The following is a 15,150-nucleotide window of genomic DNA, read 5'->3' on the forward strand; positions in this document are numbered from 1 at the left end:
AAGAGTCCTTCCTTTAGAGTCTTTTCCAGGCCTTGCAATTTATTGATCTCAACAATGAGACTAATTGTCTAAAGTAAAAGGGAAATATCCTTTCTTTCTTCTAACGGTCTCTCCCTCCTTTTCACTCACCCCCCCCCTTTTTTTTCCATTTTGCTTTTGTCTAGAGCATAATTTTGACGGAGTGGACGAGGCCGTTTTGCCTTATTTTTCTCTTTGGATGCAATTACAGATCTCAGACACATCCTTGGATTAGGGATTAACACAGAAGCACTTTAGATATTTGGAATATTCCAAATGGAATCATTCGATACGTGGTGTCAATAATGCTCATTTTGATCAGTTTAATGATCAGATCTTGTGTCTTGTTTTTGTTTTTGTTTTTTGTTTTTGCCTGTACAATTACATTTGTATTCTGTAGATTTTATTAGCTATTTTTCTTACGCCAAAGAAGACAGTTTTGTATGGTTTGACAACTTGAAAAAAAGGGTATAAATGTAGTATTTTAAATACTGAAATTTTTGAAAAAAGATAATGGTAACCTATATTTTGGAAATGTGTGCATTTTGACATTCTGAGGGTTTTTTTATGAAGATTATTTCAATCAATCCTTCATGAAATTGCACAGTGACCTCAAAAAAAGTCAGTGGTTTTGGTCTCTCCCTCACATTATCATTCTGTCTTTGATTAGAGGACACATGTGAACAACTTGTGTATCTCACAGTTGTTTACATGATCTGTGATGACGCTGTTGTGTGGAATTGTCCTATCAGGACTTCTCACACAAAAGTCTTTTTTTTAACCCCCCAGTCATGTCATTGGTCAAGACAATCATAGAACCTCCCTGTCCCTGTCTCTGAGTGGTCCACCAGGTCTGTCCATCAAATCTATAATCAAATCTATTGCCACAAAAGTCTCATTAAGCTAGCCTTGCGGTCTTAGTCCCACGTAGTCACACAAGATACCCTGTGACCTAAATTCAATTCACACACTGGATTGCGTCATCTTAATTTCTTTTCTTGGGAGGCTATGTCTGCATTGTCCTGTTAAGTCCCATAGTATTTTTACCACACTTCTCAAGTCAGATGTGAAAGCAAGGAGACAACTTCTTCTTTATAGCAAGCAGAAGTTGAACTCGCTTTTCCACTCTAATAAGGTTATTCGTGTATGATTTGCATTTAATTTCTTGTAGTAGTACTTGCTGTCTAAAAATATATATTTGTAATTGATCCACTGTATGTTTCTACCTTGCCCCTTCTGTATATTTAACTTTTTAAACCGTACGTTTTGTAATACCCTGTCATTTGATGACTTGCTTAACTGTTTTGGCTCATCGGTACATAAGACTGTAATCTACAGTGGTACTAAGAAGCCGCCAACCCTGCTTGGGCGTCTTCAGAATTGTGCGGTTAATTGTGTTTGGAGTCTGAATAGAGGTACGATAATAAGACCCTGCTTGTTTGATAGCAGTGTTAATAAAACCTTTAGAGTTACTCCCACCTGTCACTTTACTAGCCGAGTTCACCCAGTTTGGCAGAGTTGGACTGGTGAACATGAGGACCTGAAACACCACTCTGCTTGCCCCCAAGTTTTGATAATCAGAGACCAATTTGACCTAGACACAGTCATCACCCTGCCTCACACTTTTGTTGCGACGTGAAGGTTCATTCTAACATATTGTCAATATTAAGGATAACTCAATGAAATCCATGTGTCCCGTCATGTAGTGGCCCTTTGTGAGCCATTATGCAAGAGTTGTCTTTGTCATATGTGATTTGTCTTTTACCGATTATTCAGCACTTGCTTTAGAAAAGTCTGTAGAACAATCCAGAATGTCCGTTTGCTCCCCCTGGATGCATGTGACTTCTGTTAAAAGCGTTACCGAGCAGGGCTCTGATACATGCTCGTTTTACTGGCCAGTTTGGGTCAATCCATAGATGTTTTGATGTAAACTGAGTAACTGGAAATGTTTGTGTTCAATTCACGCATGCAAAAGCTCAGTTGTAAACCTTAATTAATTTGCATAAACCGAGTAATTGGCTCATTTGAAAGACCCTAAAAGCAAAGAAAGCCTTGAATAGAATATACATTCCAGAATGTTCTTGTTTTTTTCTATCAAAACAACAATGCCAGCTGGATTTCACCTGTGAACAGTTCTTTGCATATGTGCACTGCAGGATTTGTTTCCCTCTGTACACAACAAGCAACAAAACCCATTCACTCTGTTTCTGTCACTAACTTTACTGGAGATTTTTGTTTGTTTGTTTGTTTGTTTTTGTTATTTAAACTTTTTATATTATTATTTTCTTAGCAAGAAGCTCACAACATATTTCTCCATGTCTTTATTTGTTCCTGTTTTGGAAATAATTTACAATAAAAGGTTTTTCTTTGTTTCCTTCATGGCATCAATAATCTCCCCACATTTCTTCAGTAAAGACATTTTCCAGGTTTTAATTTGCTAACAGTTAATGTCCTGTTATCAGTCAAACCTGAACAGATCATATGCCAATTACACATATTGTCTCTGATTGTCTCCCTCTGAAACAGAGTAGAAATAAACTTTTTTTGCCTCATTTGTTCTGGATGCATTGCAGGTGTTGTCTCATCAGACAGAGTAAATGGCATCCTTTGAGGAATTTGGGAAATTATAACATAATTAGAAGAAGCGTGGTCGTGTGAAACCTGAATTCTCGTGGAGCAAGACGGCAAACCCCATGTTAAAAGGTCCAGAAATACAAGCCATTTTCTGGATTTTGTGGTAAATCAGTCACAGCTATATGGAGAATTTCCACCATAATTGTTCTACTCATGAGATTAATCCTCAACATGTCATTATGTGGAGTATATAATGGTCAGAGAGTGCAAAATGGCAGGGTTTATAAAATATGTAGTGAAGAGTGTTTAGTCAAGCTTATGAACAAAATCATTGACATGTCATAGCACACACATCAAGTAAGAGGTTACAGAAACTTCTAGAATTCTCTGAAGTAGGCGTAACCGCAGGAAGGGTGTTTAAGCTTGAGACCCCTTCCACTAATGTCAGGTTGCAGACCAGCACTGCGTATTTCACATGGTGTAGGACACACCAACTCTTAAATCAACTCAAAACACCAATACATGAGTGGGGCGGTGTGCCACCAAGACACACACAGACACACACGTAACTTTTGGACCAGTTTTAGACCAGTTAAATAAGGATAACATATAGCTGGGAGAGAGTGATTCTTTTATATAAATTCCTCTCTCACTTTGTCACTGCCATTGAGAACAGGGAGAGGACGTGGATAAACTGGAACCTCCTTTCAGTCTTTCCGTATGGGAAAGATCCCCCATCCTTAGATCTTCCAGATGACCATGTAAAAGTTTGCCGCACGCTACAAGTAGCAGCAAAAAACAGGCAATCAGTCATAAAGATTACTGGAAATAATCATAGAATTTGTTACATAAATGCAAGTGGTTATTTGTAGCCACAGTTACAAACAATCGTGCATATGTGTTATGTATGTGAATGTTAGGATGTTTTGAATGGGGAAGTTGCTTTCTACCAGTTTACATGCTGAGTGTATAAGTTATCTGAGGACAGCTATACATGTGTGCTATAGTTCTGTTTAGTCATGCTGAGGTGAAGAAGGTTTTTTCCACAGCTTTAAAATTTAATGTTTCCATAAACTACAGTTTCTACATGCAAGCATTTCCCTCCTAGGTATGTTTCCAAACATTTTTCTTCCATGAACTGTAAAAGTCTTTCATATCAGTGCCACTTGGTTTTAATTTTGCCACATATAATTACATGCCTTAATCATTGAATTATGGTCCACTCCACATCCAGCTCACAACATGAGGACCTTTAAAATGGAATCATGGCAGCAATTTCGTACTAATTTATACAACTCTTTCTGATGTAAGAGTAATAAGGCATATGATTATGGGTAGATAATGTGATAACAAAGAGACCTTCATAAAACTTATTTTCATATATTAGAGAAATGTCATAACATTAACCATTTTTCTCAGTAATAAAACACTGTGATGGTTAGTGTTACCATGACAATACTCCACCATGTCTCCTAATAACTCTGGTGTTGGAGGTCTACCTCTCATATTTTCAAGTGGAGCATGTGAAGAGCCAAAACTCACCGAGATAAAGAGGGATTCTATGCTGTTGATTTTGCTGGGAAATTGGTTTTGAAACTCTCAAATAGAACCTTATCATACTCAGCCCATTACAGCTGTTTTGTAATGCTCTATTCAATGTCCCCATGAAACAATCGCATTTTTGGCACGTTGAATGAACTTCTGAAGGTCTGTGGTGTGTTTTGGATTTTGTTTCTCTTCAGCCAAACAGAATCTGGTTCTCATATATACTCTCCATTCTCCTCTGTTCTCATACTCAAGTCTCCCTTTTCAGGATTCACTCTTCTTTTCCCCCTTTTGTTTTTCTCTTTCCTCCTCCCATGGACATGTGTTTGCAGAGAAGAGGTGTAACCTTGAGAGTTGTTATGTATTTTGTGAGGGAGATGGGTAAATTGACCCGTGTGTGTGCGCGTTTGTCTCTTTGTGCATCAGCGAACGCTTTATAAAAAGGTTTTTTTTTGGTTGTTTGTTTTATTGCTCCTTTAGAACATGTGCTAGTATGATTACTGATAGAGACGGGGGGGGGGGCGGCCATGACAGTAACATGGAGGTCAGTGGGAGATACCCATCAGTATGTTAGTAATGCAGGTTTTGTGTGTCTGGACCCAAACTGGCCTCTCAGGTACTGAGGCAGCTGGGTCCAGTCTGAGGAGGTTCTGAGAGGCCAGCCATATGTGCTGCTCCTTCCTAGAATCAAAGACTAAAAGTACATGACAATACTTCCATCTGTCCAGAGATGGAAGAAATAGAGAATAGTAAGTCAAAACACATGCAAACCCTGGCAGAGACTATGTTGTTGACTGGTGTTTTTTCATACTGTATCTGTCATCTGACTTTAGTTGGGTTTTGATGCAAAGATGTTGGCCTTTTGATGGTAAACCTTTCTCCACAGGCATCTTTAAACTCTTTTTCTCTCCACAAGACACAAAGATAGGCAGAAAGAAAGAGTTATGGCAACCAAGTCTTTGCAAGGCTGCAGATGGATATAAACGTTGGCGCAGTTTTGGCAGCAGGCCACAAGTGCTCCTAGCACAGACAAAAAGTCCAGTTATACCTGTGTGCAATCGTTTAACTGTGGAGAATTAAATAAGCATATATTTAAATCCATTATTTAACCACAATAAGGCCACTGAGGACATCTGCTTTGTTTTTGTTTTTGTATTTTGTTTTTTTTGTTTTTTTTCACATCACAGCAACTGAGAAACAATGGGTTAAGCTGCTTGCTCAATCACAGGATGGAGACAGCCAGAGGAAGTTCGTTAAGTATCCCACCTGGGGCTCAAAGCAACAGCTGTGTAGTTTCAAGTCATGAGTCCCTAAACTGAATCACTGCTATCCAATATACATGGCAATTTAATGTTTGTTTTTGGGGAAACAGTGTTGCTCCGACACTTAGTGCTGAGCTTAGTGTTAATTGTCAGTGGTGTTGTAACAACCTTGCCTACTCCCTCGCTGGTTTCAGCCATTCCGCGCTCAGCGTCGCCGGTTTATTAATCACCGGTCTGATCACCCTCCTTCTGCACACCTGCCATCACTTTAGTTCCCGATGATTCCTCTCACTATTTAAACCCCTCTGCCGGATCAGTCAGTGCGAAGTCGACACCTTCCATGTGTTTACTGAGCCGTCTCGCGGTCCGTGTTCATTGGTCCTAAGTTTGCTTGGCTGCCTGTTAACCTGTTTTTGCACTCTTTCTTCGGTCCCCTGTTAACCCTGTTTGAGTTGAGCCTCTTTCTGTTTGTTTACTTGTCATTAAAAATCTTCAGTTCACCGCACTTGTGTCTAGCTCACTTCCGACACTCAGACATAGATTCCAAAGAGTTGTGAAATGATTTTTTTTCCCCTCTTTCTTTCGTGGCATACATTTTATGTAAAATAAACAGAACATTAAAGTTGATGTACCATGAAAGAAAATATGAGTAATTGAGAACAGCATAGCAGAAACTGAGACCAAATAATCTTTGCATTATGATTCTGTGAAGTGAATGTTAGGAACAATAGCAGTTTCATCTACTTGGTTTTAAAACCACTCAGAATTTCAACACAACAGAAGAAGTGAAACTGATTTAAATCCCAAAAATATTGATTGGAATAAGGGATACATAAATACCTTAGAATTTATTGCTGAATAAACTCCAAACTTGGGCTGACTAGCCAAAGTTTACTGCTGAATATTTATTACTAAGAAGTCAAATTTGATGGCTTTGACACCACACTATGTATGCACGCCACTTTTCATGCCAACAGCCAAGCGCCTTATACCACTATTGGGAATGTTTGAATGGATCTTAGTTTGATATCTAAACAGACTTTCCAATTTCCCACCACAACAGCTGCTCCACTACTCTCTCTCTCTCTCTCTCTCTCTCTCTCTCTCTCTTTTTTTTTTCCTATGTGCAATGTTTTGTGTATACTCCTGCCCCATGTCCATGCCAGGGTGGTACTGCAGGGTAGAACTCATGGGTTGAACTCTTAGGTTTGATAAGGTCATGTCTTTTACTTGGCACGTGGCAGATCTTTTTCTCTGGGAGTCTGGGCACTGCCTCTCAGGACTTATCTGCTGTTATGTCTGTCGCCACCAAGTTTGTGAAACATGTGGGGGGAAAGAAAAGATTTCTCAAGGCCTTTTCTCTCCCAGGGTTTACACAATGCCTGACTCTGCCCCAGAACCAGACCTTACAGTGTCTACTCCGTGCTGGAAGAGCCATATAAAGCTGAGGCTGCAATGAAGACAAAGTTAATGATGGCTTTTAAACTGTACTTGGCTTTTCTGATGTTGGAGCTCGGAAAGACTGTTTCTGGAGCAACTTTAAGACAGCACAAAGTAAGGAGCTGGTTACCTACCTACATACACACATAGATAGTCACACACACTCATGCTCACACAACACCAAAATACGCATTGCACTTTGCACCGACAATGCATAGACTCTTCACATACGTTTGAAGGTAACTGAGAATGGAGGGAGCCATCCAGTGGAGATGTAAAAGCCATTTCTAACTGGGATTTCTGTCTCACCTGTGTGCCCACACCAAAAGGATTCAATTAGATGCCACACATTTGATGACTCCAGATCGGCTCATCTGCTCTACATGGGAAACAGCTCGTCAGGAGGTTTGCCGATTCTGCAGTATGAAGTCTCTGAATTAATCAGGTATAGAACATTACTCCACATAGATTAATGGTTACCTTACATAATATTCACTGTCCAGCTTAGATGGAGTATATCTGCAGTCCAGTGGTTCTCTTTAAACATATCTATACATTTCAAACCATACATTTGTGCAAACAACAACAGAAAGACTCCGTCAGTTAGGATAATAGATGTTCTAAGAGCAGTCATGACAAAGCTGTCAAAGCTGTTTTGAAAGCCAATTTTGACACAACAGATTGTTTGTGATGTTTGTGCTGAAGTATTTTGAAGCAGATGTTTGTTAAACAAATTATTAATGATTAAAGGCGATTCTTCACAGAAAGTGATAGTATTGTGAGGAGAGTGCTACATGGCTCTATCCTGGACAATATGTTTGTGTGTGTGTGTGTGTATGTGTGTTTGTGTGTTTGTGTGTGTGTGTGTGTGTGTACGCTCCCCTTTTCTCGCCTTGTCTGCACCCTTGTTCTCTCCATGTCTGCTCCTCTTTTGTCTCGGTGTATGCTCCTCTTTTCTCTCTGTTTACTTACAAAAAATGACTATTTCTAACGCCAAGGTAGAGATGCTTATTCGGTCACTTGTCAGTTTTTCTCTTGAGGCCTATACTTTTCTTTCCGGTTATCTAACCTGAAATTTGATGATCATACGTAAGCTGTCAAAAATACTGCTGTACATGTTTGAACTAAAATAAAAAATAAAAAACAAAAAGAGGTGCACATCACACCTGCACTGTGAATCATTACACTGTGTTGCGTCTGTGTTGTAAAAGTGAACTCTTTAATAATAAAAAGCCCAAACATTTTCAAGGGCCAGCTCATGCTGGTCTCTTAGAAGTGCTCATGTTACTGCACATAGAGTGGGGAGGCACATGCGGCCTGAACGCATGTAGAACGATAACCTTTCTCCAGCTGTTCATCATTTTAAAATACCCGTAAAACATGTTTTTATTGTTTCAATATAACGTATTTTCTTGAGTATATTTTCTTACGCTTAAACTCACCTTTGCTTTAATGGATTTTATCAGCATTTCTTCACTTTTAATGTTCTTCGTTTGCAATGTTTTCATTACCTGTTGTTTTTGGTATTTTTTTATGATTGTGTGTGAAATGGATTAAGTTACATTTTATCAGGCAGGCTCTATAAAAAAAGTGTTATTAATATTATTATTGCTGTTGTTGTTAGTTTACAAAAATCCTAAATAAAAATTGATCTTTAGTTTTACCTTCAGCCTTGCAGTTTCAGGAGGCTGAATTCTCAGGTCAATTCATTCACTTCAGCATGCCATTGAAATATTCATCATGCCAGTTGCTTTGGCTCAAACTAGACTTGAGAATTTAAGCTTAATCTAATCCTCTGTTTGTTTGGGGGGGGGGTTGGTAATCTTCTCCTCTTTACTACATTCTTTAGCTTTGATTCTGAATTTGAGCTGCGCACTCTTGATCCTGAGGGAATAATATTTTTCGGAGATATTGGGGGTCAGCAGAACTTCTTCCTGCTGGCTGTGGTCAAAGGTCACCTGAGCGTTCAAACCAGCACTGGGGATGGAGGTGTCCTCATCAGTGATGGACCGTTCATTAGTGATGGGCAGTGGAAGAAGGTGATGGGCACAGTTTTACTGAAGGCCACGTGATTCTACTGTTTTATTCTCATCATCATTAACAAAACTACTTAGATTCCATTGTTCTCTCCCAATCTTAGATCTCTGGTCCAATTCTGAGAGCAGTTCTTCAAGACCTTGTCCTTTTCTTACTCTATCACCAGAGGACATAACCAAATGATATCAGAAATTCACATCTTTTCTAGTAAAGTGGATGTTAGAGCTAAGTTACCTAGTGTACCACCTCTTCTCTATTTGTGTTTTCTGTTGACCATGTCACATGAGTGTGCTGTCTGTACAGATTATGGTGAAAAAGCTGGAGGGTGCCGTGTCCGTCAGTGTGGATGGACATCCTGGTGTCATAGTCAAACAGTCACAGGAGAGTCAGAGGGCAGAGGGCAGTAACGGACTGCTCCGAATCGTCATTGGTAACAGCATTTCAGGCAGCGGGGCCTTGCTCGGGGTGAGTGTTGGAGAGGAGGTAGAATGAACTGAAAGAAAAATGTGAAGGGATGGGTTGAGCATGTGTGTGTGCGTGTGTGTGTGCATGTGTGTGTGTGTTGAGTAAAAATAGCAGTAAAAACGTTGAAATAGCAGTGCTACATCATAATGGATGAAGACAGCAAAAAGAATCACAGAGAACCTGCTATTATCCGTGCCCCAGTATGTTAACATAATAAGTCTTGTTTTCTCCTACAGCAAGAATAATGATAATAATGTTCACAGCAGTGCTACAGCTCTCTCTCTGTCTTTCTCCCTCTCTCTCTCTGCCTTTTCTCCCCATGCTTAAAGTAACGCTCCACACCGAGCACAGCATGTTGCACTGTTTTTCACTGTTTTATCTTAAAATGAATCATCACACATCCCTCTGTCTCCAACTCCTTTTCTCTCTCTCTCCGTCTCTCTCTCCGTCTCTCTCAGCTGAACCCCATGTTAGACGGTTGTATGCGAAGGTGGGACTGGGTGAAGCAGGACTCCAGTGTTCTGCTGCGGACCTTGCAGGAATCTCCCTCACAGCGTTGCTGGGTTGACATTGCCCCTGGAGCCTATTTCCCTGGCAATGGCTCTGTAGGCTTTAGTCCTCTCAGTAAGTTGACGCTTCACCCCTGAATCAGACTCAACTGTAAAATGAGCGGAACCAGAAGTCCTGTACATGGACTGGGAAGAGCTCTCCTCAGTTATTACTTCTAATAAATACACTTACCCCAATAAATAATGTCAGATTAGAAGGGGGATTAAAAAATTAGAGAAAACTAATAACATTAATAAATTAGTAAAGATATATGAACTATTATTCCCCCCCCCTCAGCCGTAAAGTCATGCTGAAATTTGTCCCAGTACAGTGCCAACACATGTACCTCAGCCAGAGTTAATCGTCAAGATCATGGTGACTCCATTCAAGTGCCTTGCAGGTATAACAGAGGAAATATGTTGATAGACTGGGGATGAAGTATCTGTGTGTCAGAGAGCACTCTATTAAAAAAAGGAGTGTAGAGGTTTTGGTGGACGCTGTCTGTCCTCCCCACAGTGCTGTGGAATGCATCCTGGTTAGCAGATGGATCGAGCTGGAGACTATCTGTGGAACTGGCCCTCAGACCTGTCTCTGACTCAGGAACTCTCTTCACTGTGGTGGATTCAGATGGCACCAGAGTCATCTCACTGTCTCTTCACAGACCAACATGGGTGAGGCGCATACACACACACACACACACACAAACGCACACAAGGAGAGAGAGAGAAATAGCTCCAGTACTGACCAAGCACTGTGCCAACAACCTCCTCAAAGTCATATTCAGTGACTCAGTTGGTCGTTCTCAAAAACCCTGCTGTCACACATCTGTGTTGGCATCTACAGGAACATAGGAATGCCAGACGACCTCATGAGAGAGTGTTCTCCCAGTTGAATCACTCCGAGAAACATGTCATCTGAACATGAATCAGTAGTGATGTCATGAAAACAAAAATCTGTGAAATAAATTAAACTTACCATGGAGCTGTTCTGTGATCATGTCATGGAAAACAATTAAATTAACTTATTTTAGTTTGGGCTCTGATGATATTCTGCATGTTTTTCTGCCTTTAGATGCTGACGTTGTGTTTAGAGTTTGTCCTTATGTGCCCTGCAGGAGATTGTACTGCATCACCAAGCTAAGGAGCTAAGCTTTCCCCCGACTACGTGTAGTGGTGGAGTTCTGGTCCTCCAGCTGGAGGTGGGAGCAGGGCAGGTGGTGATGGTGTTGAATGAAAAGCCAGTGATGATGACACTGAAGGAGGAAGATTTTCAGGAGCTGAAGAGTGTCTGGAGCCAGTCTGGGAGTATGGTGTATCTGGGTGGAGAGCCAGGTGTTTCACCCACTCTGAGATCCCATTGCTACCATTTATATATACACCCATCTCTCTCTCTCTCTCTCTCTCTCTCTCTCTCTCTCTCTCTCTATTTTGTATATATATGCATGGATAAACTGCTTTCCTGTCTATATACGACTATTCAGCCTCACTGTATGACTATGGGGAAGTAAAAGTCTAATTTGTGGGTGTGTATATGCAGATGGCAGCTCGTCCCTGCATGGCTGCATGCAGGTGAAAGTGCAGGGCGTGCACGTGGATCTGGACCAGGCCTCATCGCGACTTGGGGACATCCACTCTCACAGCTGTCCCGCCTCCCTCGACATCAGAGACGGGAAGTAAGAAACATCACACTAGCCAATTTTAAAAATGTAGTGTGCACAGCGTCATAAAGCCAACAAAATGGCCTTTTTTTCACTTGGGCTATATTAAAGAAATCTTTAAGCAATAAGAATTATATGATGTATTTACTGTAGCTCAGAGTGGCCACAGATACACTTCACAAGGCTGTATGAGTTACTATTTAATAGACTGCTGTTCATCTATGTTATACTGAGGCAAAGTTTACAAGCCTGTAACTGAAGCTATACAACTGAGCTATAGAATGGTTTACAAGCTTATGGTCCTTGTGGTGGCCTTCAGCATTATCCTACCAACATTAACCCAAATGCTGAGTGAGCTTTATAAGATCTAATTAGCAAAGCAAAGCACGCCTTCTGAGACCTCTGAAAATTACCGGCACCAGTCTTTAAATACCTTACACGTATACTATATATGTGTGTGTGTGTGTGTGTATAGTTTTTTTTTTCAGTTAAAAAAAAAACTCTCACAATGTCTGGATAACAGTATGTAAACCACTTACTGGAAGATCTTTTGAAGAGAGTTTCATATGACTTATTCAGTTAATGAGGGGCAAAGTTTAGTGATGTTTTTGGTACAGTATCATTCTAAGGAGGGCAGACGGCATTTGGCAGTGAACTTTAATATGACACTTTGACTCTGATGAACATAAATTATTTATTATGTAAGAGCTAATGTGCACAAGTGAATCATTATTGCAAAACAAGTCCTGACAGTGTAGTTAGGATGTGAAAGATCCAAGAATGAATAGGAGGTATTTTCACCACTCAGAAGTCTGTTTGCTTCCCTCACTTGACATAACATGATCTCTCTTACTCCCCTGTAATTTAGCATTCAATTAATCATTCAGCAAAGTTAAAAATTATAAAATGAAATTTTTATCAAATTAAAATTCATTTTTAAAACAATTTGAGAACATTTCAACCTTCTCCTACAAAATGTAGTTCCAGGCGCACTCATCAATAGAGAGTCCATGTATCCTAAATGTCAAAAGGGGCGTGTGGAGCATGTCTGAATTACCTTCATAAAACTGACTGGAATAAAAACACAGCCTCCCCCTCACAAATCACAGTGTCCCACAGAGTGCAATAAAAAAATTCATCATGATCAAATCCACTCTGATTCAGTATGGAGTGATGATCCAGATGATCATCTGAGATGTTCCAGAACCCTTCTTAAATTGAGAACAAAAGCAATGATAGTGAACGAACGTGGTGTCGGATATTCACCATTTTTTCCCATCTGTCCTCATTCCTGGCCTGCTCTCTTTCATCAGTTTATTTGATTAGACACTATAACTAGGGGCAGAATAGTAACTCTGGCATGCGCTCATATAAAACTCCTAGCTCCACCAGTCCAACTGATGTTTATACAGTTTGTTTTGTTTTTTTTCTTTTGAGCTTTAAGCCTACATGTGCTCTCAGATCACTGTTATGACAGATAGAAAACAAAACAATCCAAAATAGAGAAGCCCATTTTCCTCTGCCTCTACGTTGTGGGGGGGTAGGAGAGAGAGTCCCAGTTAAACAGTGAATACTGTTTGGCTCTATCTGCAAGACTGTCCCCATCTTTCAAAACAGAAGAGAAATTTTTTGGCTTACACCAACCAAAACACATACACACACACAGACATAGGAAGTTAGGAAAGAAGGTCAAGTGTGAAAGAAAGCCATGTTATTAACTTTATTTCAATATTCTGAAGCCAGGAAGATCCTTTCAATCAAAGCTTTCCAACCTTTGATGCTTACAAAGATTACAATGTAGAACTATTCCTGATAGATTCTGTATTTCTGTTGACAAATAAGTAACAATAAATCAATATACTCACAAAACATACTCATTTTATGTATACAACTGAGTACATCAATAAACAGATTAACAAAATCAATTGTTTCATTTTCCGTTGTAAAATACTCGTAACTTATCAATGCTGCTGTTTTCAGAATAGTCTGACAGACAGACTTATCTGTTTTTGTAGACACTGTTTATCACTGTACCTTCAAAACTGAGATGTTATATAGATTATGCAGTTTTCTGCAAACAGACTTTACTTTTGAATAGGCTAAAACGGAGCGAACCCAAATGAGTAAGATTATCTCCAAACATTTGAGGACACATATTGCCATAGTTATAAATCACATATTTATAATATCACGTATTTATAAATCCACGATTTTTTTTTTCAAGTGCAACTTAAACATTTGAAAAAAATACTAAGCTGCAGTTCATAAATTAAGTTTAAGTTTAATCCATTTATTAGTCCCACAATGGGGGAATTTGACTTCTGCATTTTACCCCATCCAAGAGAGTGGTGAACACGCACGTGCACACACACACGCACGTGCACACACACACACACACACACACACACACACAAACACGTGTGCACACACACACACACACACACACACACACACACACACACACACACACACACTAAGAGCAGTGAGCAATGAGCACACACACACAAGGGGCAGTGAGCACACACACACACACACACCCGGCACACAGCCGCAGTGCCCGGGGAGCAGCTGGGGGTTAGGTGCCTTACAGCCGTGTACATACTGAGGGAGGGGAAAGCGCTGTTCATTCACCCTCACGCTTTTCTCTTACCATTCTTATGAATAGGACTGTGTTTTATAACAGAGAAATATGTATTACAGAATGAAACAATGTGTCTAGACAGACTGAGGAGGAAAGTCATGACCTGGTGGTATCAATATTTGGAGAAGCACACTGAATGTTTGAATCGCCAGCTGAATGATATCACAGCTGTCTGCCTTATTGCTCTGTCCAAACCAGTCCCGATGTTCCTCATACTATCAGTAACTAGTCCTTTTTTTTCAGAATGGTTATTATATAACAAAAAAAGTTATAAATTTTTGAATGAAATGTTCATCTGCTCATATTATGAGTAACCTTTATAGTGTTTAAGATCAAACATTTAAGAAGGAAGAACCAGTCAAGTGCATCTGTTCAAACAAAATAATGAAATCAAGCCAGTGAAAACCACTAGTACCAAAGCATTACCGGAAACCTTAACCTAAACTCCATATATACTGTTGAACCTTGAAAAAGAAGAGGTCATGCTGGCTATATTTTCCTTTTTGTTCTTTTTTGTTTCTCAAGTCAAACCATCCATATTAAGTGCAATGCACATAAGGACCAGAAATGATTGAAATTTGCATGTTGGAAGATACATGCATGTGAAACAATACTGAAAAGTGGAGATTCTCTCTGTCTTCTTAGAGTCATTCTGTGGGAGTAAACACTGCAGTGTTAAGAGTAAGGCAAAACTGCACCTCATGCTGTTTTAGAGTAGCACAACACTGGAAATGATTTAGTGACTTAATATAGTCCTGGCATGCTTGCATAGGTCATGGTTTGTAATCAAATGGCATGCAGTTACGGCTGATAATGCCACCACAATGTTTGTCCTAACTGACCAATAGATGTCATCTGACTAGACATGAATCTGTTTTTCAGCTTTAATTCAATTTTATCAAAGGTAGGTTTTGTACAGGAATTTTTGAATTTTCCATTTTGAAAATATTTTCTCAGCTCTA

The 15,150-nt window shown here is 39.8% G+C and overlaps 1 protein-coding gene across 1 annotated transcript; it reads left to right on the plus strand.

The window, feature by feature from the left end:
* Positions 1-6,872: 6,872 nt before the first annotated feature.
* Positions 6,873-11,566, plus strand: LOC115804679 (vitamin K-dependent protein S-like). The gene is made up of 8 exons (XM_030765187.1): positions 6,873-6,953; positions 7,169-7,284; positions 8,689-8,878; positions 9,180-9,341; positions 9,800-9,965; positions 10,407-10,561; positions 11,005-11,221; positions 11,427-11,566. The coding sequence occupies exons 1-8, from the start codon at positions 6,873-6,875 to the stop codon at positions 11,564-11,566; spliced, it is 1,227 nt and encodes a 408-aa protein (XP_030621047.1).
* The last annotated feature ends 3,584 nt before the right edge of the window (positions 11,567-15,150 follow it).

This window comes from Chanos chanos, chromosome 2, assembly GCF_902362185.1.
Source record: "Chanos chanos chromosome 2, fChaCha1.1, whole genome shotgun sequence".
Taxonomy (NCBI): Eukaryota; Metazoa; Chordata; class Actinopteri; order Gonorynchiformes; family Chanidae; genus Chanos; species Chanos chanos.